This window comes from Tenebrio molitor, chromosome 2 (genome assembly GCF_963966145.1).
Source record: "Tenebrio molitor chromosome 2, icTenMoli1.1, whole genome shotgun sequence".
NCBI classification, from domain to species: Eukaryota; Metazoa; Arthropoda; class Insecta; order Coleoptera; family Tenebrionidae; genus Tenebrio; species Tenebrio molitor.
This window is the reverse complement of record NC_091047.1, coordinates 19,579,844-19,606,930: the sequence shown is the minus strand read 5'-3', so window position 1 is coordinate 19,606,930 and position 27,087 is coordinate 19,579,844. Positions and strand designations below refer to the sequence as shown.

At 35.8% G+C, this 27,087-nt stretch overlaps 2 protein-coding genes across 5 annotated transcripts; one reads left to right on the top strand and one right to left on the bottom strand.

The window, feature by feature from the left end:
• The first annotated feature begins 317 nt into the window (after window positions 1-317).
• Window positions 318-1,737, top strand: Sgf11 (SAGA associated factor 11kDa). Its single transcript, XM_069039534.1, has 2 exons — window positions 318-1,089; window positions 1,138-1,737. Exons 1-2 carry the CDS (start codon window positions 567-569, stop codon window positions 1,380-1,382), a joined length of 768 nt encoding a protein of 255 aa, XP_068895635.1. The 5' UTR covers window positions 318-566; the 3' UTR covers window positions 1,383-1,737.
• Window positions 1,738-4,662: 2,925 nt separating this feature from the next.
• sas (stranded at second) lies at window positions 4,663-25,512 on the bottom strand. 4 transcript variants are annotated; one of them, XM_069039523.1, is made up of 8 exons: window positions 24,966-25,505; window positions 10,818-11,111; window positions 10,527-10,742; window positions 7,874-8,848; window positions 6,896-7,657; window positions 6,669-6,840; window positions 5,302-6,389; window positions 4,663-4,799 (listed from the first exon to the last, which is right to left on the bottom strand). In XM_069039523.1, the coding sequence occupies exons 1-8, from the start codon at window positions 25,087-25,089 to the stop codon at window positions 4,792-4,794; spliced, it is 3,639 nt and encodes a 1,212-aa protein (XP_068895624.1). In that variant the 5' UTR covers window positions 25,090-25,505; the 3' UTR covers window positions 4,663-4,791. The 4 variants fall into 4 exon arrangements, with proteins under 4 accessions (XP_068895624.1, XP_068895627.1, XP_068895626.1 ...); XM_069039526.1 differs by lacking the exon at window positions 7,874-8,848 and having other exon boundaries at window positions 24,966-25,512; XM_069039525.1 differs by lacking the exon at window positions 6,896-7,657 and having other exon boundaries at window positions 6,669-6,804; window positions 24,966-25,467.
• Between the last annotated feature and the right edge of the window lie 1,575 nt (window positions 25,513-27,087).

Genomic DNA, 27,087 nt, shown 5'->3' with positions numbered 1-27,087 from the left:
ATCCTAGAAAGTGTTCTCCCCCGGCTTGAATACAACCACGGATTAATACAACTGTTAACTTGCCGTTACATATTTTGTATTGAATTTTGAAGCGTCATTTTGACCATTCAAATCAAGTTGTCAACAGCGTTGCCAATCATGCCAGTCATGGCCTACTTTAATTATAAATTTAAATGATATCACGTTATTATAAAACACTACAATATGTGATTATATCGACATAAAATCTCGCAAAAAAATATGTTTTATTGCTTTAAATTTTTAATTTTAGCGCCAGGTTAAAATCTCAACTCAAGTGTTGGTACGAAACTGCGAAACTGCTGCTCCAGTGTAGCCAACGCAAAGTTGGTTACTAAAAGCATTTATCAACAATGGGGAAATAATTGGAGAACCAAGCACTCCTAATTGTCCGAGCCGTATTTATCGTGAAATTACAATCCTATACGTTTAAAAATTGTGATAACTTAGTAAGATGTGTTCACCCCGAAGTGATTAGAACCTCCAAATTTATAGGTTATAATATTGGCATTAACAAAAAATAGCGGTACTTTTGAATATTGACAGAAATGTCGAAATCGCAAAAACTAGACGACAAGCAGATTTTGTCGAAACTGGCGAAAGATTTTCACGAACTAGTCACAAACAAAGAAGTATTACGTACCTCGGTAGAGAGTTTCCTGAACAATGTAATTGACGAGCTCACTTTAGGCATAATCTTTGACCTCCACCGAAAGTATAAAACCAACTCGTACGAAATCGAAATGGAAGAGGACGACGCCGACGACGACGAGAGCAACGACGTCGACATTTTCGCCCAGCATGACGTGAAAAAGACCCAAGACTGCGTGTGCCCGAACTGTGATCGGGCAGTGGCAGCGACGAGGTTCGCGCCGCACTTGGAAGCCTGCATGGGAATGGGGCGGAACAGGTTCAGGAACGCGACGAGGCGAGTGGCCAGCAGCAGTAGCAAAGAAAGGGAGAACACGACCTTCAGCGGCGTCCCGAGCGACGATGAAGACGACATGGACTGGAACTCAGGGAACAAGCGTGGGAAGAAAAAGAAACGCAACGGAAACAAAAAGTCGAAAAGTAACTGGGTGCATTTGCATTGGAAATTTTTTTAGAGACAGTTTTCAGGCGGCGGCACTCCTAAGAAGTCGGGCGAAGTGAAACCTGTCGACACGTCGAACGTCGAAATTGAAGCGGAGGATGACGACTTGTCGAGCTTGAGGGATTTGCTTCAGGATCATTCCAATAGTTCCTCGCCAGCGGATTCTGTGTCCAGTAGTCACTCCAACTCTTCAAAGAAGAAGGACAAGTTGAAGAACAAAAAGAACAAACGCGATAGGTCTTCACCAAGTTCGAGCATATCAGCAGAGTAAGATGGTGGAAGTTGTTTTATAATCGTGTACATTAATTCTTTATATTTTTGTGTGATTGTAATTATATTAAACATGACTTTTTATTTATTGTACTATCCAAATTCAGAATACCTCAGTAAATGTATATAAATGTTAAGTACCTAGAGTAAATGCATGAATCATGTGTTTTGCGCTTTTTTGCAAATAGTAATGTAAAATTCAAATATAAATTTTAAATGGACATTGTGAAAGATCATCAATTTTTATGTAATTTATTTTAGTTTATATAAAAGTACAGTTGATGAAAATATTTTTATACATTAGCTTTATTTTGGTTTTATTTAATTTTTTTTTTAATAAACTTCATTATTTTTTATTTCATTGTATTATTGTTGCTATTCAAAGCTCAAGATTTACTTTGTCACCTTGATTCCAACTTGAAAGATTCAACGTAGACTAGTGTCAAGATGGTGTCAATAAGAACCAGTTTTTGGAAAAATGAAAAAATAAACAACTTAAGGAAAGCGATATTTTATTTTCTGTTATACGTTGTGAAATCAAACCATTGTTAGAAATTTAACCTGTTTTTATCTGATACTTCCATAATAGTTATTTATGCAACGAGTTTCTGTGTACATTGGACTTTTCTAATTGCCCGAGGGACAAGATTAAAACATGAACGTAGCGAGGGTTTTAAGGCCTCGAGGGCAATTAGAAAAGCCCAATTTACCCAAAAACGAGTTGCATACAAAAAAATTTTGTTCGACACTGTCAGAATTTGAGAATTTTCTCCTATGTGAACGGATTTTGATAAATGTCACAACTTGTCAAAACGAAACGTCAAGCTAATTTTAAAGGTTTTAAGCGATTTGGAGCCTTTAAGAGGCTCGTCGAACAAAAAAACGTATTCAACTCGTTCGTGTGTAAATTGGGCCTTTTTTGCCACTCGTGCCAAAAAAGGCCCAATTTACACATAAACTCGTCAAATAAACTACCTACTATTATTGTTTGAAACGATGTCCCTGAAGCTTCCAAATCTTTTAAAAATGGTTTCGCATTTGCTTTTCAGTCTTTTGACAATTTTGACAAATTTTTCAACACCTGTAAGAAATGTAACGTTGAATGTGTTGTCTAAGGCAACGGTTCGTTATCTGCTCATTTTGCTTTAGGGCAGTTAAGAGGCAGTTTACAAAGGAGAAAAATGAGAATTTATGAGAGTTGAAAACAATAAACAGGTATTGTTACAACATTAAACGCACCCCCAATATGTATTTCAAAAGGGCAGAACACCCACATAACGTGTTATAATTGATTTCATATAAATGTTCATCAAGTGAGCTGTGCATTTGTAAAAGCACCTTTAATTTAGTTACATTACAAAAGTCACATTTATGAAGGTCATGTCCAATAAATCTTTACTTGGTAAAAATACAAAGACAAAAACAAATAAGAATTACTTTAATTTAATCAGTAAAGAGACGTAACATTGCTTTTGAAATCAGCAATGTTAAAATGGACAAAAACTGAAAAATTAGTCAAATCGGGTTCGCGCAGAGCAAGCAACTTTGAAAGTCAAAGTCACTAGCTTTAGCTTTACTACCAACAGAAAATCAGATTTTCATGGCTTGCTTAGATGCACATTTATATGAAATTGAGTATACGTGTTCATTTAATCTTCATTCTGTTGACAGGTAGGTATGGCGATTTCTAAAAATTGCCAAATCATAAAAGAGCTTGAAAGATAAGAGGGTTATCATAATAGAGCTTTAGAAATGGTTGGAAGCTTTGTAACATTTAATATTTTGGATTGATTTGAAACAATCATTACTCTCCGTCCACTAGATAAATAGTAAGGTGGGCAGAGTTATCTTCTAGTACGATGTGCGTTATAGTTATTATTGTCATTAAGCAACAATCAGTAGGCTTGTCACCCCTACTCACGGGTGGTATTCTACCACAGGAAGATACCAACAGTCGTGGTTAAGAATCCCAATTGTAACTTGATGTATATTTTTCAATAGATTATTAAATAGACCTTCCGTTCTTTTATTTTGAAAGTGTGTCTCCTTAATCCATCTCAGGTTTTCTTGGCTATAGCATTGTCTAAGTAGAAGTTCTACTTAGACAATGGCTATAGTAATGATGAGCATTATGACGATTTACTTCTCCGTTACTACTAAATTTAGCTTCATCGCTACACAAGGTCTTTTTGTAAAATTTTCCGTCCTAATTGATCTTCAGTTACAATGAACTGGCTAAATTGGACCCGTTTCGGAAACTCTGTGGGCTTCAGTTCTTACACTAAAGAGATGTGGTAGGGGTGAAACTTATTAGCGCGAAGAATTCACCCTACCGACGGCTGACTTATAAGTATTAAGTACTCAGTTGTCTAGCTACTGATTTGACCTAGATGCAGGTTCTTCCTCCACTGCCTGAATTGCAACTATTTCATTTTCAGGATTAGTAGCTATGAAGAATTGTTCTGTCTCATTTTTTTTTCTAGTAGAGTTAAGCCGGCCTGAGATATGTCATTTGGTGGGGGTGCGCGAAGAGGGAAAACAGTCGGACGAATCCATCTTTCGTAAAATAGGGGTGTTCAACAGATTAAAAATCAGCTGATTTTTTCAGTGACCGGTGAACGAGTAAAAGTTTCCATTTAGCTAGCTGTTTTTTGAGTAATTTAAGTGATTTGTCCGCGCAGATTTCCCCCACCAAATGACATATCTCAGGCCGGCTTAACTCTATCCTAAACGTTTCAGGGATAATAATTAACCTCGCACCCTTCATGAAAGTCAACGAATTCTGTCAAGCAAAGCAATCGTAGATTACACGCTTAATTTTTTAAAGTAAAAGACGAAGCAAGTTATTGACGATATTTATACAGTCGCCGACAGAAAAAAGCAGGACAATTCTTATTAAGAAATTTAGCTAAAATTGAGTTGAGTAAACCGGACTTACTATGATAAATAAATAAATATTTTAATAGTAACCATGAAAAGAGTAAACCGACTTACATTAGCGAAAAAACAGTATCCTACTTTTTTCTGTCCGTGACTGTATTTTGGGTCACATTTAAAAAGAATTCAGAAGTACATAACTCTTATGTGATTAACCGTGTATACTTGTAGATACCTATTATGATACGAGTCTTATAAAAAGCATTTTGTGTTGAGGGCACGACGAGCTTGCGAGGTCGGTCCAAATATATGTACAAAATGCGATTATGTATTTTTTCATAAATGGAAATATGTATACATAGTCCAGTTAGGATTGGACAAGGATTCAATAATAGGTAATCACATGTTACTCATAGTTATTATATTACAAATTAAATTAACATTTAAAATTAAATACACAGTAATCGTGAGGATCCTATGATAGAACAAATTATTACATAATATTTACAGCAGTCGAAGTGTTCCTGATATTTTCATAATCCTGCAACAAGAATCAAATTAATTATTTATTTTTTTAAATGATGTCGTTCGAAGGAAAAATGTAACTTGTAACTTTCGGCAGTTTTTCAGCTAATAATTAATTTATATCTCCTACACAAATAAGACATTTTCTTTGTCGTTTATAAATAATGTCTCTTAATATGTTAACGCGAAATGATATTTCTATTTTCTCCTCTTACACAGAAAGATTTAATGATGTCAACACAGCAGTGGGTACTCCACTAACCGGTTCGTTTTCATCACAGCAAGCTGCAATTATTACAAAGCCAAAGCTAGTTGCTTGATATCATAAACGAATGATTCACTTGTGGAGACATGAGTGAATGATGACATCTGAACACTAGTTATAAACTTATTCATATTACGTGTTTCAGGGTCAAAGCAGGTAACCCAATTCTAGGAACCAACGCAAAGAGGCCACATTTTTCCTTCGCCAACACGACAAACAAAGGCATTTCCGGAGAATCATTTCGAACACTCACCCATCGTCTCTTGCTGAATTTCCACTTTGTAGGTCGGATTATCGTACGCCGATTGACTCACTCTTGGCGGCGGCGGCGTGATGGCAGCTTTATTTTGGTTGTGTCTCCTGACTAATATTAACAACAATATCAACGTACTTAATATAGCTATAGCAGCTAAAATTGCTACAATGACTAGGGGTCCGTAGTAATCTCCCTTTTCCCTATGCTCAGCAGCGGAGAGTTTGTCCTGTTGGGTCGACGCTCCCAACGCAGGTGCCACTCTAGGTTTTGTTATAAAATCTTGGACATTGCTGGTTTTGATTTTGCCATTGGTGAGATATACCTCCAACCACAACCTGTACCTAGTCCCAGGTTTGAGATCCATGATGACCGTTTTGGTGGGGGAATCCCGCTTTGCAATCTTGAAAGTGCTGTGGTCCTCCTTGCCGGAGTCGCTCTGATAAATCGCTCTGTATATGTTGACGTATTTGTCTTCTGGGTAGGGAACTCCCGACCACGCTATTTCAACACTGGTCGATTTGATGTGGGAAATCTCCAACGTGACGTTGAAGCCGTAAGTGTCAATTTCGTTGGCGGTTGTGAAGTGGAGCATGTGTTCCGCGTGGAGTTCGGTCAGCTGTCCCGTGAAGGGAATGAAGAAAATTCCCACTTCGTATTTGGTGTTGGGTTTGAGGCTCTCAAGAGTGTAGCTGGTGACTGATCTGTGAATCAGTGGTGTGGCGTCGTAGACTTTTCCATCGATCTCTTTGAATCTGAGCTGTACACCGTCAATGAACTGCAGTTCGTATTCTGTGAACTTTCTCCAAACCACCGTCACCCAAGTGGCGTTGATGTCGGTGATGGCCAGTTCGGGCTCGATGGGGATCATAGGTGGTAACGTGGTGGCGTTGAGGTCTTTGGGAGTTCTGATCTTGTAGACGCGGCTGCTGGGAGTGTTGTGTAGGTCTCGCAGAGTGATGGTTATTTTGATTTTGTATTCGGTGTCGGGTCTGAGGTCCAGCAGATCGAATTCGAGTTGGGGGGTGGCGATTAGGTCGTTTGGTGGGGCGAAGACTTGCAGTTGCCACGAGTTTATGTCAAGATTGCTACATAATCAAATTAATTAGTCGCATCGTTTTTTATAGTCTTAGGGCCAGTTTCATAATAAACTTAAAGTCGACTTTATCTTAACGTAATTTTAATTAATTGTTGCAACAATATGTTTCTATGGTAAATGGTAAACTTTAATGTTAAAGTAGGAACTTTAGGCTGATTATGAAATTGGGGGTTAGAATTACTCCAAAGAAAATATTAATTTCATTGGACAATGTATACCACGGGACTTAACCTAACCTTACTTCTAAAAATACGAAGTGAAAACTTACTCGTGATGAGTGTATCGAACCTCCACTCGTCCATGCAACCCAACAATAACCGGTGGAACCACAAACGCTAACCGTACCGTATGGGGGTCCACCGCGTCCAGCGTGGTCACAGTGACGTCATCCTGCTGTTGCAACCCTGGAATATTTGGATAGTTTCCAGGAAACATTTGACCTAAATAAACAACCCTAAATTAAAAAAGACCCTTCGATTCGGTCCCTCCACAAACCTTGGTACGTCGAATTATGTCTATTCGGTAAAACTGGACTTTGTGGGGCTAGAAGTACTGGTCCGTTATTAAACTGAGTGGGTGGAAAAGAATAGAGGTGCCCGTGCGGATTGGCGTTTTTGTGCACTTCTTGCAAGATTTGCTCGACGGTGATGCCACCGGGCAACTCGTTACCGTGACCGTTGGGCGGCAGGACGTAAGGTATGAAGTTCTGGGGGCGTCCGTTGGGAGCGCCAGGATTGACAAATGGGTTGGACGGTTTTACCGGAACGCTGTGAACCTCTACTACGGAACCGGAGGGGTAGTTATTGATTTCGGGGTGTTGGTGGATGAACTGCAACAGTTCGTCTTGGTTTCCGTGCATTTGGGTTTTTTTGACTTGATGGTTGGGGATGTAATTCTCGCCGGGTGGAGGTGTGACGAAGAGTCCACCCTCTTTGACGGGTTTAGGCTTTTGACCCTTCTGGTTTTTGGAGTCGGAGGGCTTTTTGTAAGTGGGATTGAAAGGACCCAGGAAAGGTTCCTTGTTTTCGTCTTTGTTACTTTTGTGATAAAATGGATTTTCGTTTGATGGTAAATTAGATTGTGTATAAGACTCTAACGGACTCTGAGTGGTCTCAGAACCATTCTCGTGGTTAGTATAAATTAACAACGGTCCCAAATTTTTGGACGGTGCTTTTGTCGGGAACAATGCAAATGGTGCCTCCGTCGAATTTTTTGAACTCGTTTGTACGTCTATCTTTGTTTCATTACGTCCGGTCTCTGAAATAAAGTTTGAGTCAAGGTCCACTCCAAAACGTCGACCCAAAACTACTACCACAGCCGTGTCAAAATATATACAGAGTGGATAGCGATTAGTCAGTCCTGTCCATATGTACAGTTTGTTAGTTGAGTAGGAACCCCACAAAGTACCGCAATTAACAGACTAGCCGCGCTCATACATCACTAACTTGAGGCTTGCAATACTCTACGACTCACCTGCGTCAGGGTTGCAAACCCAGTACATGCAACAGTCGTCGTCCGGAAGGTGATCAACGATTGCTTGGTTCGCAGAGCACGGCAGCGTAGGCGGAGGTAGTGCGGTAACTGGTGGACAAGTATTTTGACACTCCACGTTACCCATCTCGCAGTAACATCTCTTATCACACCCTGTTATGTTGATGGGCAACTGTTGCCAATTTTGATAGGTGTGGCCGTCATACATGCACGATCCGTTACTCTTGCATTTCAACTCTTCTGGGCAACAATTTGGAGGCGATGGTTTGAAATTTGGAGGTACTGTTTCCCATTCAATGCAATTTGGATCGAGGACATCCACTCCGAAATAAGTCGGACATTCTAGTTTTAAACATTTCATTCCCGACTCTTTGCAAACACAAAGAGATGTGCAGTTATCGTTGTACTCTTCGTTTAATTTGAAAGACGTTCCGTTGTAAGTGCAACCACCGTGCTCTTCTTTTTCACTGTCTGCTCCTGAACCTTCTATTCTAACGGTTTCTTCGCCGTTTTCCATTTTTAGGTATTTTGTACCATCCATCACGTCTACATATTTTTGTGATCGAATTTTGTAAGTCTTCCAATTGTCTTGGTCAGCACTTCCTTCGATATAGACAGAATTTTCTTTGTCGTTCAATTTTGGATCAAACTTTAGTTCAACAGTGGTGTCGTTCAGAAATTTAGCGTCCACCAGTTTGTGTTTCTGCATAACGTAGTCTTTCTCTGGTTCGTGGTCATCGAGTGTTACATCGCAAAGAATTTTCTTGCAGCATGAGTCGTTTGGGTCTTGCACTTCCACACATTTTTCACTGGTTTTGTTAACTGGTGGACATCGCGCTTTGCACGATGTTTTACCCGCGATTTCGCAAGTACAAACTTCTGTGCATCCCTTGTTGAAAGTTTCTCCTCTGTGGTACGTGTGGTTGTCAAACGTGCATATTTCCAGAGGTTCTGTCTCTGTGGTAAGTTTTTAGATATTAAAAAGTAAACTAGATCGACCAATCGTCAAGTTGGCATGACGTGGAAATAAAAGATCATTTTGACAGAAGTTTCTAATTATTATTGATAAAATAACTTCATTGAATCAAAAAGTGTGTGATAAATAATAATGATCAAGACTGCACAACACTTAGAAGTCAAGGAAGAAATACGAAAGCAATGACAGTAAACTTTGAGATAAGTACCCATTGAACCAGTCTGAGGTTGAAAAAAATTACCAAACCTCCTTATGTGATTTGAAGCCATTGGATTCTTAAACCATTTTATCTTCTCGGTTGCGTCATTTATCGAAGTAGAAATATAAATTTTAACACCACACAATAATATATTGCGTGATCAAGTACAATAATCGAGTAAGCCTCGAGAATGAAACCGCATATCTTCACCGTTTAATAGATTTAAACATATACGAAGAAACTGCATCCTTTACAACTTATTTTTGACTTCTTATTAAATATTTCGTCTCCGCACATGTTTACTTATATGAAACGTCAACAAGAACTTCCTAACCTTACTTTACAGTTAGGTACATTACATTGCTACAATTTTATAAAATAAATGTAATACTTATAATTTTTTTTAATTCATACAGTTGGTTACAAAAAATGGGGAAATGAAAATTTTCCTAATGTAAACTTGGTTTTGGCCATTTGTCAGTAATTAATTGTCTACTTGACAATTCCTATCAAATGATTTTTAAAAAGTATTGAATTTTGACCATATGTTTCTAACCCGTAAGAAGGTTTCACACCATGAGAAAATTGTAAAAATGTGTCAATTTTATTGTGACAGTTCCCGTTTTTTTGCAACCAACTGTACATTCATAATTTATTTCATTACTTAAAATTACCATTTTGGTGATTCTTTTCTTTTGGTTTTTCATTTTATTTGGCAATTATCGGTACAGTTCAATCAAAAACAGTGACTCCGTTAAAAAATTGTCTTGATCACAGAATATTAGATTGCTTGCCACTTCGCGTAAGTGGAAATTCAGCTTTTTCCCCGCTTTTCTTTAAAGTCGTTTTCATCACTTTTATAAACCGTGATGAGAACATTAAGTTGTTATGGTAACCAAAGATCAAACGAGTCGAGAATCCTTTGTAGATTACTGTAGATAGTAAGGAAACCCCAACAGAAATGGCAGAAGACAGAAATTATTAACACCTAAGAAAATTTAGAAACTTCGGGAGAAGAAAGAGAAGATAAAGTGTGAGAATGGATAAAAAAATTGCAAAATTATGTGAAATTAGGAATGATAGAATAAAACGAGAAAAATGTTGAAGAATACGACAAATCAGCATGGAAACTTTTTTGTCTTCGGAGTTTCTTGCAATCTTTTCTTTCTTGTTTTTTGTAATTAAGTTTCTTGTGTTAAATCAACGCAATTTGAAAGCTACTAAGCTGTACTATGTGATATCTAATGGTTTACTGTTTTCTAATCTATTTTCTAAAGTACTGCTACCTACAAGTACTACTACAATAAAGCCATTTTTATTTAAAAACTATTCCATTTTCCTCTGTGTTTCGTGACGTTCTCTAAATTTCAACACAATGCTCTCCTACCGGACCTACCAAATTTCTCAGAAACTACAAACCACATTGCCAACTTGACATACTTTAATAGAATTGCACTAACCTGTATCTGCCGAACAAATCAGCACCGAGCAACACGAGTCTTCCGCTTCTTTGGCGATACACAACGGATCGTCAATTTTCTTTCCCTTTCTAAATAACGGCGCTGTGCACCTGTCCTCGCACTCCATTTTACCCTTCCGACAGGTGCACACCGAATCGCATCCAATTTCCAATTTTTCCCCGTTGTCGTAGGTCAAACCGCCTTTTTCGCAAACCCCTGAAACCAGCAAGAACTTGGTAAGATCAAAACGAGGTCACGGCATCAAACCGAGCAATATAACTTTTCCAATACCTTGCACCGTACTATTCGTGACATTGTGTCCCGTTGCTTTCGACGTCAATATTCTCTCTGCTTGCATCTCGTGCTCGTCGACGTCTTCGTCTTCGTTGATGGTGACGTCGCTGAGGTCGCCGAGTTCGTCGCGAGCGGTACTGTTACCGGAGAGTACGTTTCCTGCCCCGGGCTCGTCCATGGTGAAATTGAGAGCTCGTCCTTTGGGCTCCTCGCCCATCTGGTCCTCCGCCAGCATGTTCATGGACTTGAGCGCCGGTTTCGGCGTGTGCGTTGTCACCTCTTGGGGTGTTTCTGCAAAGAGAAATCGAATGATAAATGGTCACGTGGACGCGAGCAGGATGTACAAGCGGTTCACCTTTCTTGTCGAACGGTTTTGTATAAAGAAACGTAACTGTTTCGGTGACTCTATTATCATTTCGGGATTAATTTTCATACACTGGTTAGCTTTCGCTGAAGACGTTGTAATGCATTGATGCCATTTGGACTTGTATTAATTGCTCTCGCACCAGAACAATAAATTAAGGAGTAAGTGGAGCAACGAAAGGTCAAGCGATTGCACGATTCTCTAGCTCAAACGCGGATTTGGGACTTGCTATTGAAAAATCTGAAAGGTTGAAGACCACCAACACATGTCTGGTCGTGCCATTATTTATTACCATTACGAAAGAAGATGAGATGCAGGTTAATAGCATACACCTTGAGGCTTATTGGAGTGTTATTATTTATCCGCATTGCAACCAGTTTCACTGGCTCGGATAGATCAGCTCATCCGTAGTCTCCGGAGTGCCCGGAAGGTCATTATACTTCGTGCAGATACACAACTAACCATCAGTACTCGTAGTACGTACCCTTTCAGTACCGTCATTATTTTAATGGAATTGCATCTAATCACATAACTTCCAGATTCACCATAAAACAGATAAATAACTAACGATTTTTTATTTCGCAATCACAAGAAACTTCGCCAGTTCTGCGAAATAGAACTGATTCGTCTTGCTCGATTACTACTGTAACAATTAAGGAAGTAGTAGTGATGCTTGAATTGTGATTAATTTGTATTTTTTGTCAAACGGAATGGTGTTGCAGTTTTTATTCATATTTCCAGTCAAATTAACGAGCAAAGTTCGTCGTTTACTCCACTATCGAAGTCTCCACAACAAAGCGGAACAGATTGGGATCTACATCCCAAGGAAAAAAAGCATAGTGCGACCAGGACAAGACTACAAATTTCTGTTAATATTTTTTACGTTTAAACTAGTTAAGTTAACTTGTTAGTTTTTCAAATCGTTAAGTAATTAACAAAGTTGCTGAGTCGGTAAAGCATTAAATTCATTCGTTGAGCTCTTGTTAATTGTAAGTTATTGTTATTTTGTTCAAATTTTGGTACCAATATTTTTTTAAATTAAGTGGAAAATGTAAAAAATCCACGCTAATTGTTGTAAGTGCGAGTATATTAGAAACGAGTTTTAATATATTACGTAACAATCGCTGCATCTGTGAGATATTTTTAGAATCGTGCAGGCTGCTTGAGATTTGTGTTTCAAATAGCTTTCTCAGAAGTGTAGCTCGTGGCAAGCTAAAGAGATGGCTGATTTAATATGCGGTTAGCTTCCGTCAGATTTTAATTCGGATTATTTGTGTTGTAACTTTATTTCTCTGTGTTGTAACGTCAAGCAACAAGCAGAAAAAAAGCTCTTACAATCAGAAATACTCTACTAAGAAAACAAAAAAATCACTTATGTTAAGCAACACTGTTAGGCTATTTGAATAATGTGAGAACAAAATTTTGCGACTTAAACAAAAATTATATTTTTAAATCTACAAGAGTAGAACATTTTTGTAAAATGTTAAGTGCTCACTGTATTACTTTCTTAAGTGTTTTGTAAATGAATTTTAAAATCAAGATAGTCATCATGTTTGTTGTTTCTTAAATGCCTTACAAAAAAATTAATTTTCAGGAGGATGCCATAAAATCAATTGCCCTTGAAGTCGAAGATGTATAATTGATACAATCATACCAATTAGCATAACAAGCGGAATAATATTAGAGAAACGAGTTGCTGACATAATTTTTGCGAAAATGTATTGATTCATGACTGTGGGGAATGCCGAAATAGTAATATACAAACATTTAAAATACTAAAATATTATTGACGCATGGTTTTCAAAGAAATATCTACTTGAACACAATTTTTAAGAAGTATTTGAAGTTTTCGCCATTTAAGTATTTTCAACTAATTGGTGTGGCAAAAGAGAGAAGTTGGTCTTCTTTGTATAACTATTAACAAGATAACCTCCATTATAAATTTGTAGTTCAGCGAATCTTCTGAGAAGAACTGAATAGCTAAATTAAATTTTTACGCACTCATAACCACAAACGTATTTTTAACAAAAACCAAGGCCATTGCTATTGTAGATTACTTTTCATTTCTAAGGTAAGTGGTACTACTCAACTTTTCCCACTAATAGCAGTCATTGTTGTCCAAATCACCACAAAAGTCAAAAACCTTTAAAATATGAAAATGTCATGTCGTATTCTTCCGCAACGGTATCAATATGTAAATTACAAAACAGATAGGTACACAAGAATTTAACGGCACTCGATGTAATAACAGTGAAGAAAGAATGTAACAATTCCAAGTTCATTAATAGTTTTTTGTAATTAAATTAAAAAAAATCAAGGTTATGCAATTCTACTCGTGCTGTTTTCAAAACGGATTTAATGAACAATCTTACGATCAATTACGTCTGTTAATTAGAAACATTTGAACATTTTCTTGTTCGTACCTACTGCATTTAAATGTTCAGTGAACTTCGCGAAAATTCGTCACGCATGGAAATCACAGACTATAATCAAAACACCTGAAGCATGGGACAGACCGGCAAGATAAGGCTAATCACCATACTGCACACTTTGTCGCAGTTTCGTCCGTTCGTTCGAACCTGCTGTTGGCTAAAATTTCCATTAGATCTTCATCGCGATTATATGGGAACCTAGGGCATCATGTGCTGTTATGTAACATGACCTCATCCTCGCCGAAACCATTAAAGGCTTCATGTGAAGCATTGAAATTTCCGCAAAGTTGTTAACTGTTCAACTACTCTCACGTGTTGGTTTTTGTCGTTGTAACCGGACGTTGTCACAGTTCTTTCTTACTACAACATCCGATTGTTTATTCACAGGCGGATTACACCATAGAATTATAATTTCAATAAATAGCCCAAACATTTTTTTCCACAAGAAAATTTATTACCTATAAATATCAAAGAATTTTTGCATATGCAGCGCAGTTGTGCAAAAGAAATCACGAAAGGTTCAAAATTGCTCAATTTTAACGCTTCCAATGCATGTTTTATGAAGATAAGTTATGGCCAAGGTGCCATTTTAGAACAGATGTTTTACAACAAAAAATAATAACGTGCAAAATGGCATCGTGTCCTCTTTTTCCATGCTTTTTCTACCAGTCGCTGTGTGACATTCGCATTCAAATTCGGTGTGGCTTATGAAAAATTAATCAGACTGTAAAAATGGCGGGATGTGAATGCTTCATGGTCCAATAAAGCCGCAATGGTTTTAATTTATCGAATAAGGAAACCAACTGTGTGCACGATTTGGCCTTATCGTTAATTTAACAATTTTTCGTATTAGCCAGAAAAGCGAGAATAGCATTCATGCTTCAATTAGTTTCGGCTAATCTCCACGATCTGTTTTAGAGCTCGCACCGTAGTTCCTCCGTAAAATGAAATAATAATGAAATATGCAAATTATGAGTGTCTGTATAATAGTGAAAGTTTCAGTGATTCTGGCTGATCCAACAATGAGCGCCAACCTACCATTGTTTACTCTGACCCATATTTATTGTTAAATTACTCCTTGCACCACTAATGTTATACCACTTGCATGATTGCTGATTGCTGTTTCACTCCTGCACCACGTAAATTTTCTCAGCTAAAGCGGCAAGTGTCGAATTGCGAAATAATTTGCACGAAATTACCACAGTTTATCACGACGTTTATGTGTTGGATAATAATAATTGTTTCACTATTAAATCTGAGTCGGTTTTAATTTATGATTTTTTTGTCCAAGAGTATTCGCTAAAGTGCTAGCTTAGCCCAATAAAACTTAGGTACAACGCTTTTCGTTATTATTAATGGTTAATTCTTGCGTATTGGTGTCGTGATCGTCCCACATTGAAGGAATAACGTTCCAAACGAGACTATCAGCCGACATTCTTGTCCCAGATTTGATGGGGATTCGGTATACTTGCGGTCTTAAACTCAATGGCAAGAAACTTGATACTGAGGAATACTAAACTTTACGGAGTGTAACATAAATTCATTGCTTGAGAAAAAACGCGACAGCGCCACATGTTTGTGAAAAATTGTCCTGTCGAACATTAAGAAGAGAGACATGGCCATAAATAAATCTTTTCCAGTAAAATTTTATATTGGATTATAATCGATACTAAAAACAAATCTTGACACCGATAGGTACTCTCTTTCTCTTAGGTTTATTTTTGAATTTGTTGTTTTAGTTTATACAAGATGAAGACTTTTAGAACACTATTAGTTTCTCTTGAAATCAGTGAGTTCAACCGGAAATTAAGAAGCAGTTCGTTATAAAGCAATTATGTATTCCTATTGGCAATTCTATAGTAGGGATAAGATTACAGTTTGCAAAAATAGTTATTTGTATGACAAGGGGGAGGAAACTGTATGATTTCCTGCTACGGGTGATGTTTAATAATAATCACACAAGAGATGATACTTTTTTCCAGAAGTATACTTACAATTTTTCTACTCTTCTTTATATTAAAAAATCAGATCTACAGAGTAAGCACACTTGCCGTTAGCAAAATTTCGGTTTACAAACAGTTTATTTCATTCTAGCTAATTGTTTCATTTTAGCGAAAATCATTATCAAAAATAGTTATTTGTGTGATAAGGGACGAAAGGCAATAATTTCCTACCGTAGGTGACGTCTAATATCAATTAAGGTATGAAGGAATGACAGATAGGTATACTCATTATTTTTTTACATTCTTAAAAACTTAAATTAAACTTTCTCAAAATCGCAGCTACAGACTAAGCACATTTGCCGTTAGCAAAATTTATAAACAGTTTATTTTATTCTCAGTAGTTGTTTAATTTTTACGAAAATTGTTCCCCAAGATATCCTGGAAGAGTCAAAACGACATAATTAGATTTACTACCAAAAAATCTAGGACGAAGTATGAAATGAAATATGATTTACCTAAAACCGATGACGTACTGAGTCTCTTTTATATGGAATTAATTTTAATTATGTTAGTATTTGTATCATTAATATTATGATTAATTAATTACAAATTATTTTTAGTCGCTAGACAATAAATAGTAGATTATATCATTAAGAGTAGAAGTGAGTCTTTTTGTGCTAAGCCCAGAGATTGAAGACCGGGAGGAAGTCGAGGTCGACAACTGGGTAAAGCACAAAAAGACCTTCTACTCTGAATGATATTTGTATACTTCGTCCAGCGAGAGATTGGGAGATTGTAAATTGTAGGCTTGTAACCCAACACTAAAAAATGCACTAGAATAGATTAATTAGAGCATAATTTCAAAGCAAAAAATGTTACTTGCTTGAAGGATATATTTCAAATTTTACGCGCGCTAGGTACTACTATCTCTGCGTAGAATTTAGTGATTTTTTATGTCAACCAATCTCTCGCTGGACAAACTATAAACTATACTATTTTATCTTCAAGCGAATCATAAAAAAAAATCGGACATGAACATGTTCATTTTATTTTGCTGGAGTTCAGTAAAATGACAATTTTCAAACTTACAATTTTCAAATTTTAAGGCACCAGTACCTAATTCCTAGTTCCCTTGCTGCAATATTATTAGTACTTGAAGGTTCAATAATATTCGTAAAGTCTACAAAAGTCTAAAGTTTACTTTTCATTTAACGTTGAACGGCCATTTTGCTATTTGTGATTTTGACATCTGTCATCCGTGAATATGGGCGACTCGTGTTACACCACCATGGTACCAGTTAAATATTCGGTAAAAGCGCGATTTTCGACCACTTGAAGATAAATAACTATTTTATTAGTATTTTTAGCAGTTGCAAAACTATAATCTACGCATGTTTAAAAAGAAGTTATTAGATAATTTATTAGTGCAACAAAGAAATTGGTAATTTTGTTGTTGATATGAATGTATTTAGTTAAAATTCAAGAACTGTAAAATGCTTGCCAGCCTTGGTAATATGAAAGAACAAAGCGTTTAATCACCTCTGCCCCATTCAATTGAACTTGATGTGAAAATTTTAATAAAAACGGTCGATAAATGATAGATGTTGCAATTTTGCTGAAAATCAGATATTCTCAAACAATACTGTTGCGGTAAATTTCTGCTATTAAATTTAATTAAGTACAAGCGCTACTTAGCACACCCATTTTATTTTACAAGTTTTTTCTACATAATGATCTGGTGGATATTGCATGCAATTTTTGACATTTGCTGAGAATTATTTTTAACATTTGGTAGATTCTCACACCTGTAAAGGCGGCAAACCGAATGCGGTTACACGATAACTGTAACTAAATTAATGTGAACAAAATAACTAAACAATGTTTTAAACAATTTACAAATTCGAACAAACGTGTTAACCATTTTCCCCCAATATCATCTACAATCCTTTTGTTTGTCTAACAATTTATTCAAAATGCTTCTTTGCAGTAAAACTGGTGCCTCATACTATTTTACAAGTTTAGTCAATTTCCCAAAAATCTTTCGTTGAACAAAATTACTAGATTGAAAGAAACGTGGGTCACTGTAAATATCACAACAGAATACTTCCCAAAAAATATCTTCGTAGAACCAACGAAGAGTTCTAGGCACGAAGGATATCTATTAATTGGGCAAAAAATGAAGAATCATAGTCTCGAGGTCTCCCTTCAAAAGTGAATAACAATTTATTATAAAAACTATTGGATAAAGGTTTTACCAAATCACGACAACAACTTTTGTAAACAAATTCTTTTGTTTGTTGCATGAATATTCCGATCTCCTCCTACACCAAGAACTGAATCACGTTTCGCTCCGAATTAGAATTTATGATGTAAATTCTATTTTGGACTGGTTTTAAGACCATCCAGAAGAACTAGTGCTCCAGCTCGTCAACTTTAGTCATCCACCCCTCCAGCCACGTATCCTTTTCTACGACACGTAATCATATTCCATGATGTAAAACTTGATTTATAAAGCATTTTAAGAGGCTGGCATTTACGTGCACCACTCTTTTATTAAGAACGGTCAATTACTTATAGTAACCTTCAGAAGGTTATTAACATTCAACAAACACGAACATTTCACTGTTGTAAACTTGGCCACTTTCTACACATAAATTTCACTGAAATTTAATTCAGTTCAAAGAAGTTTTCCAAGCCGTATCGACAGATCTAAACGATGCTTCAGTCGACAATTAAAATATTTGTACCGTTTCTTCAGATTGGTCCACGAGGTGGTTCTAGGTCTCACGCGATTAACGCCGATAATCTTCGCCCATCGCTAGATGCTCTGCAAAATATGGAACGTTTGCAAATTTGATTACTGGTGGGTCTAGAACCGCCAACGATTTGTTTGGCCTAGAAAGGCTCGAAAGTAAGAAGTGCAGTTACATTCGCTTTAGGAGAGGAAGAAAGTATCGATTCTTGTCGAGTGTTAATAAGCTGACTTTTACCCAGATTTATCAATCCTCATTGACGCATTACCGCAGTTAATTTCTTGTTGTGGGGAAAAATTGGTGATTTCAATGGTAGGTGCAGCGAGGAAATCTGCTTGATCTTCGTCTTGATCTACTAACACGGTTTGGTGTATGGCACTTACGACAAACTAACGCATCGGGTATAAATTAGCACAATAATTAAGCTAATAATGTAGATAATTAATCTTGTAGTTCTCCATTCATCGACGATGCGGGTTACTCGGCTGACGCACCGTTGAAATTTCCAGATTTGAGCGGAACGATACGCCACCAACAACTTCTTTCACCGCCGCAGGTTCAATGATTTTCTTTCTTGTGGCCATAACGGTGTATTCGACGACATTCTTTTAAGGAAAATGAGTCAGCAAAGTGGCCGACAAAAACTTCCCAATTGCATAATTAATGACCTCACAAAGTAATTCTACAAAACGTTTGACCGTGCCTAATAGAAATTCGCGTCGAGGCGACCTTACAATTGAGGCATTGCCTCACCGCTCAGTTGAGTAATTGCGAAAGGCGTGCCTTTTAATTGAATTTTTCTGAGGCAGTTTAGGTCTTCGGGAAGCGCTAAAAATCGAGTCGTGATTCGACTTCAAGGCTGTTTCGAGTCGTGATTGGTTGGATTCTTCTTCGACGTTGATTGTAAATCAATAATTTTCTATTGAAATTTTTGTAGTGATAAATTTTAATAGGACATAAAAACTGTTGTATGCAGGTAGAAAAATGTTTTCTTTGCGGCTGTCGAGTAAGCGAGTGGACTGAAATCTCGAAACAGTGAGAAGAAGAGTAAGCGAAGTGGTGAAGGTCGAGCTTCACAACCTAGGTGGCAATTTAAAAGTAATTTTGTTGGATAATTGTTGTTGTAATTGGTTGATTTGCTCGAACAGCTCAATTTGTACGAAACTTTATTAAAGAACTGAATTATTTGCGTAATACTATTGGCAGAGATAACAGATTAAAGCTAGTTTGTGGTGATGTAAAGGCTAAGTTTCTGTGGGAACCAAACCTGGTTGTGAAAAGTAAACTCTTGTATAATTGTTGTAAAATGATTCCATTTAAGCATTAATCTTTTAGTCTCTTTTCATTCAAAACATTTAAGTTAACGAGGAATTACTACTTTAAATTAATGTTATTAAATATAAGTACATTAAAAAATATTCTTATCGGTACATATTGTCTTAGCAAATGAACATTGTTTTTTATAATAAAGAGGTGTTTTTATAGAATTAAACGTTTCTGCTTCCCTAACTGGTAAACACACCTTTACCTTTCAATTTAGGTAGCTGCAATATCCCGACGGATGTTGTAAATTTATGGGGGAGTATGGTAAATTTACGGTTAATTTACTCTTTTTACAGTTACTTTAAAATTAAAGTGTTCATACTTTACTTTAATTTAGTGTAAAAAAAAAAGACATTTACATGTATTATTTTTCCGATAAATATGTTTCTTTAATTTTAATTGACTAATAAATAATCATATAGGGTAAATGCAACCTATCGGGTTGGCAGCTCTGTATGTCAAAAAGTTTGACATTTGTTATTTCATAAAAATCTGCAAAACTGCAAAATAAAACATTTAGTCAGCCGAAATGTCTAAGGGAACGTTTATGTTGGAGCTGTAAAATATCCCTACCGTACTCTAATGTAAATAACTATTCATCATACTTATGTATTGACATCTGTATCAATTCAGTTGAAAACAAAAAACAAAAAAAAACGATTTTTTTCCCAAACGTGTAATTTTGTTCAGTACTGTAGGTATTTGTCTGAAGCTTCTAACAATTTTAACTTGACAACGTACAGTAAAGCTGGTCCATTTTCCAAACCTACGTTGATTCAGAATAATAAAACTCTTTATTTTTCGACAGAAAGGAAATTAGAACAAACAAATATTAATACACATTCAGACATGCCGCCAAAAACGAATTTTGCTGAAGAAAACACTTTAATTTAGTTGTAGTAGTTGAACTTTTTTGTATTCTAACTTGGTTAGAAAATACCACTTCAGCATTCTGTTTGTTCTGTTTAGAAAGGTCACAAATATAGCGGATGTCCATCAGCGATATTTTTTATTTTATGGGATATACGGGACTGGTGAAGTACCTATTTAATTTATGTGTGGAGTCATAAACTATAATTTCACTATGGTTGCTTCGAAACCGCAATCCATGACAATAACAATGTATAAAAAAATGTTTTCATTCGAATTGTTCTGAAATATGAAAAGAAAGAATCATATTATTTACCACGAAATTTTGAATTAAAAAAATTGTTTCTGCACTATAGGTGTACATTTTGAAATTACAATAGAATGTGCCAAATATACTCGCATTAGGGAGGTCTACATGACAAGAAATTACAGTTCTCGTTGTACATTTTTTTTATTTGAGATTGATTAAGTCAAAAATCGAGAGTTTATAAAATTTGTGGCCAAACAGGCTCTGATTTCTCTCTCTCTTTTACAAACGCAGGTCGTCTTTTTAGTTGGTATGTTTTAACATTTCTTTCGGATACATAACCTCATTTTGATCATAATTTTATTGCAAATTAAATAATTAATTTAAAGTCAAAAACCATCGTATAGCTTTAAGAAAACCAGGAAAACCACCACTGCATGTTCGCTGAATAAATGACGTCTGACATCTGTGATTTAACAGTTGATGGAGCTACGCCACACACTAAACGAAACCAAAAATTTGAATACAGTTTAAAATAAAAATTATTGGAAGGCTGATGCAATAATTTGGAAAGTTGTGGATGTCAGTGCTAATATTGACAAAATATGAGTACTTAACTACAACGCCTACAAGAAATAATGATTACAACATTTGCAAAATGAAGGTTGATATTTTAAATAAATTCCATTAAAATCTTTTTGAAAATTAATTAACCCACTTTACTGGATCTTATGATTTATGACTTTGATATAAATAATCTTGCAAGACAAATTTTCCCAGATCAATCTCTTGGTTTCTCTTTTGTTTCTGATAGAATGAAAATGAAATGATATAAGCTTAATCGGAAGTGGCATCACTTTTGTTGTTGCATTATGTGAAATGTAAAAAAAATCAAAATCTAGCAGTAGATGCTTCCATCAAAAAATGTTAGAGTGAATTTACTGTAAGATCGAAAATAAAATGGATTAGATCCATATCTAGTATCTGACAGGTGGCAACATGTTGGAACACCATTATTGCAGCAGCTTAACAACTGTCAATGTTAAAATGATTAAATATTTGTTATTCTAAATGAATAAAATCGTTAGGTTGTCAAAATTGCCGACGACAGATGACTTTCAAATTAGAGAAAAAAATCAGAATTACCAACTATAGAATGTTAATCATGGCCTGCTCTAATTCCTTATATTTTCGATCATACGGTATATACACTAGTCAACATTCAACCTCGGCACATTTTGTGGTGCTAATTAAGAACAGGTATAACAATCAAAATGAAAGTTTAGCTCTAGTTAATTTTTGATTTGTTTTCAAGGCATAATAATTTAGTTGTTTTCTTTGAAATAATTGTTGTTTTAAATAAAAATGTTGTATGAGTGTGTAAATAATGTAGAAAACTTCTGTCATGACACGATATCTTTAAAAAGGAAAGCATACTACTTGACATGGAAAATAGAGAATAAAACAAAATTTAGATTTGGAAAGGTTGCTGTAAGAATTGCTCTGCTAAGTTTAAAAACTAGCTAAATAACAAAGATTATTCTGGTTTTTGATCTCAACAAGTTGCTGGTTTTGCATCTTTTCTGCACAGAATTTAAAAAAAGTAAAAGTGGATAGTGGTTTATCCTAATCAGTCATCTGTTAATTGTTCACTGGCACATGGGAAAGAACTGTCAGTGTTTGAACCGACAAAGGAATATAATTTTGATACTGATCATGAGGAAGAATTTGATGCTTGAACTGTGTTTTACGAGCACAGTGATGTTTAAAGGTACAAAAAAAAAGATATAGTATAAATTGTATTTTGTCATTTTTATTTCTAAATTTCAAAAATTTATTTTATGAAAAAATGGAAGAGATCTAACATATTTCTTATACTAGAAGATTAGTGTTTTTTTTTTTATCATTACCATATGTACTTAGTTTCAGTCAATCAAAATACATGGAATAGATAAATATTTAAGAAGTGTACTACAACTTATTATTCAAAATTTGTTAATGAGTGTAGATTAGAACAAAAATCTACCCAAGTGTCAGTCTTTAAAATGCCTGCCCAAACTGTTACCACAAATTCTCTTTATGTAGTATGTTTTCTTCATTTTAACCGTTTGCATTCTGACGAAATTGAGATGAAAGGCACGTACCCACATTTTTTAACGGTGAAGATTATCACCCGCGGAATCTCACGAGCGTGTCTGCAAGATTAAACTGTTGGGACAGATAAATAATACTCATTTTACGAAACATTTAAGCTTGTCAGCAACAGAAAAATGTGTGCATACCTCTTTGGCCAGGAAAAATCGTTCTAATCTTTCGAGATTTCGAGTTCAATGCCAGGCCAGTACTGGCCTCGGGCGAAAATACACGGCCACCAGAAAAAAATCGAGGATTACGTACGACACGACCACACAGATTTGAATTTAGAATGATACACTTAATGGAAATCATTATTTTAACATTAGGTGAGTGCCAGATGTGAAAAGGCGGCGGAAGAGGATGCGATCAATTTGAAGCTGGAGAAAAAAAGGATTATTGAAAGCAGAAATGAGGGAAATGAGTCGGAAAGTTGCTCGCGTATGATTAACGAGCAAAAAATTGGTTGACTGTAGATGGCGTCATAATTAACTAAAATATAATTCTTCCGGGTGAGATAGAGTAATATGAATTTAATATGTAACAACCGGAGCAGTGGCAATGATTCGCATATTAGTTCATTCAGCAACTATTTGGGGCCCTGGAATTTTTTGTTGTTCGACGGTTAACGTACCCGCAAAATGAGACACTCAGTATACTGCGTTGTTCTGTGGTCACGAGTTTCACCAATCATAACTTTAGAAGTATTTAGTATCACAATTAAATATTAATTAAATTGTTTAATAATACAAAAAATACAATTTAATTGTTAGGATTTACGAAAGAGTAAACAAACATAATAGTAGTTTCTCAGTTTTCGTTTAAAAGAAGTTAATACAGAAAAAATAAAAAATACCTATATGTATAAAATATGCAGATTACAAGGGTCGAAATTTTAATAGCACTTTTTTATATGTATTTGTTTTTAACATGAAATTATAAATCAAATTATATTAAAATTTATAAAGTTTGAATTAATAAATACATACATATTTTTATTTATTTTATTTATTTATTACTACAAATTCAATCTGTATTTTCATAACTGATTCATTCAAGTGACTATAAATTAGGTATTGAAGCAAATTTGGTAGGTTGGCATTCCTGAGGAATTGCTAAATTTGAAGCCTTGTCAACATGTCACCTCTTGATTGATTTTTAGGTTATGGTTTTGGGAGTTTACTGAAATAATGGTGAAAACAAATTTAAAAAAAAATTAGTTTTCATTTTCTAATCCACTTCGAAGATAAGTCATTAAAATAAATAACGTGCGATCGAATAAAAAAAAAATCGAGTTACCTGGATTGTGCTATTCTGATGCTTTGATTGGTTCAAACCACCATTTTCGCCTACTTTGATTTTTTTTTATTCGATCGCACGATAAATTGTGCTTGGTTGTAAAAGCCATTTTAAAATAAAGTGTGTTAAGACAACTTTGTTTTTGGTTTATCCTGTTTGAAAATCAGTTATGCCAAAATAGAACGTTGAAATAAATATTTAGTTGTGTCTCCATTAATTACAGTATGTTTGAATTTAAAAAAATAAACGCTTGTATCTGCAATAATGTAGGAAAATAGAACAACGGATTAAAAGTAGATACTTGGCGAAAGAAATAAATAATGGAGTTAAAACGCGGCAGTAAAAGCAACAGAAACGTTACAAATTTGTTAGCATCATTTAAAAACCAATTACATTACTCCTCGTCTCTGGTACGCTACTTTCTTTAATTGTTCTTCGACTAAAAACTCTTAGTTGGTTAACGCTAAAAAACTTGTAAGTGTAAACATTTTGCTTTGAAGTGTCCGTGACACTTTTAGAGAGAAAGGATAAATGATTTTTTTTAAACGACAGTACAGTACTTTGGGTCTTTGGGCAACATGCTCCGAAAATATTTCTGCACGTTTGTAACGTTTGACGTATTTCCTCAAGTTTTGCTTGCGAAGGTTAAGTCTCACAGGTGATAGCAAGATCAGGAAGCAAAGTAAACAAAACATATGACTCTTGAAGGCTGCCGCGATCTACCAACGAGATTCTTACGCTATGTTTACAAACAGTGCGTCATGAACCCTGCTGAACGTACCATTCTGTCGGTTTGGTAAACTACAGTTTCCACTCTGCACTCCGTCAGGACACTCATCTGCCGTGGTCCAATTTAAAAACACCACCACCACTACTGACACGATCAGTCTCGTTATCAATACCATCGTCGAGTCAATCAATCACTGCACAACAAAACCACTCGAATGTCTCGGAAGGCGAGTCGCACGAGCTTCGTTGATCACATCACTGGAAAATTCTTGTGGTGCTAGGAGTGCGGTCGGTCAGCGGTCTGAGCCATGGTCGGCCTCCGCCAAGCTTCCAACCTACCTTCCAACTAACGTGCGATAGTGGGGCCGCAGCGAACGATCGTTATTCGAAGAAAGCAGCGACATTCACCTCGCGAAGAACTGCCCGTGCGGCTGGCGATCGCGGACCCACGAAATGAGGGTGCTGCCTTTGGTACTTCGACTGGGTCTGAGTGGTTTCGGTGCTCACCTGACCGTGTCTCTTCTTCTCTAAGACCGGTGTTAGATATCCCCTCTTTCCGAGGCAGGTAGTTTCACATCGCGATCACCTGTAGGTACTGCTCACCTTTTAATTTCGTCTTGGAGTAATCTTCGGATGATGGACCAGCCGGCTCACCTGATGCCCTCGAATGAATACCAGAGCGTGATGTAACTACAGAAAAAATGGACGAGCAGTAACACGACACCAGGCAGAGGATGGTTTTCTCTGTAATCTGCAAATTAGCTTCTTACGTATAACATAATAACAATAATTCTTGACTAGTACTGTGTTTATTTAAATATGCCATCATTTTCCACACGAGCCAAATAAAATTCCCTTGGATATTAGTATCCATAAACAGCAGTTGCACATAACCAACTCCAATGGAAATCATACATTTCTTGGATACTAAATGGGTACAGTGTTAACATTACTTCGCTACAAATTATAAATAATCATAATTTCAAATTAATACAAAATATCAATTTCAATGCCTAGATTTTAAGTTAAATTTAGGAATTCATTAATTAATTTTCCAATTTGTCAAATAGTACTAGGGTGAATCTAAAATACGTGTGTTAATTTTAACCAGTGGAAGAACTCGGCAATTAATGAAACTTTTCTCTATAACATTTTGCAAAATTCGTCCCTAAATTTTTTACCAAACGATTTGTGTAATTAACTAGGTGGTCTCTATTTTTTTTTTTTTTTGTAACCACGAACAATGTAACTTTTTTGACAAAATGCTCCGTTTCTATCACAACAGACAATTTTCATCCCATAGCCATTTTGATGGCTAGTTTATTCCATATTTTAAATCAATTTTTAAAGTTTTTTCGTAAAAAATTCAAATAGAAAAAACGTTTAATTTAAGAAGCTCTGCCACATCCTAAAATTAACACACGCATTTTACACACACGCTGTATATAAAATATAAAGTCTATATTTAGTACTAATGGGAATCACCCTTAATTAGTCTCTATTTATAGTAGATATAATTATCAGATGTCGATATAGAATATTAATTTGTTTAATCTATAGCAGGGGTCTCCAAACTATTTAACCCAAGGGCCACACTGACTCCTCCACTAAGTTCCAAGGGCCAAGGGCCAGTTAGCTCATTATGCTAACATAGTGTAATTTTGAATTACGCGTAAATTTGACTAAATATATAAATGATCTTAATTTAAAATTACAAGAAGAAAACCAATTGCTGCCTGATGTATACACTCCTTGCGACAAAAAATTGTAGTTGTAATTGAACAAAAAATGTTTAACGCATTTTAAGGGAATCTTCTACCTTTGTCGGTTTAAAAAACCGTTTTTTTTAAATACATGGTGAGCAACAATAACTGTTTCAGTTGGCACTAAAAAATTTTACATAAAATTTTCAAAACTGTGAATTGTACCTATTTCGGTTTGTTTTATTGACATTATTGACAGCTGGTATACATTTCAAATTTAAACGTCTTGATTTTTGTAATCTTTTATTAATAAAATGGTTTTCCGCTTGGAACATGACACAAAAGTCACCAGAATTGATTGCCAACTCAATCAGTATTTGTTGCTCACACGGTATTTCTAATCTAGGAGGGGCATGTAAAATTCACCCTGTAGAAGGGTCCGAAGTTGGCTATAACCACTTTCAAGTAAGT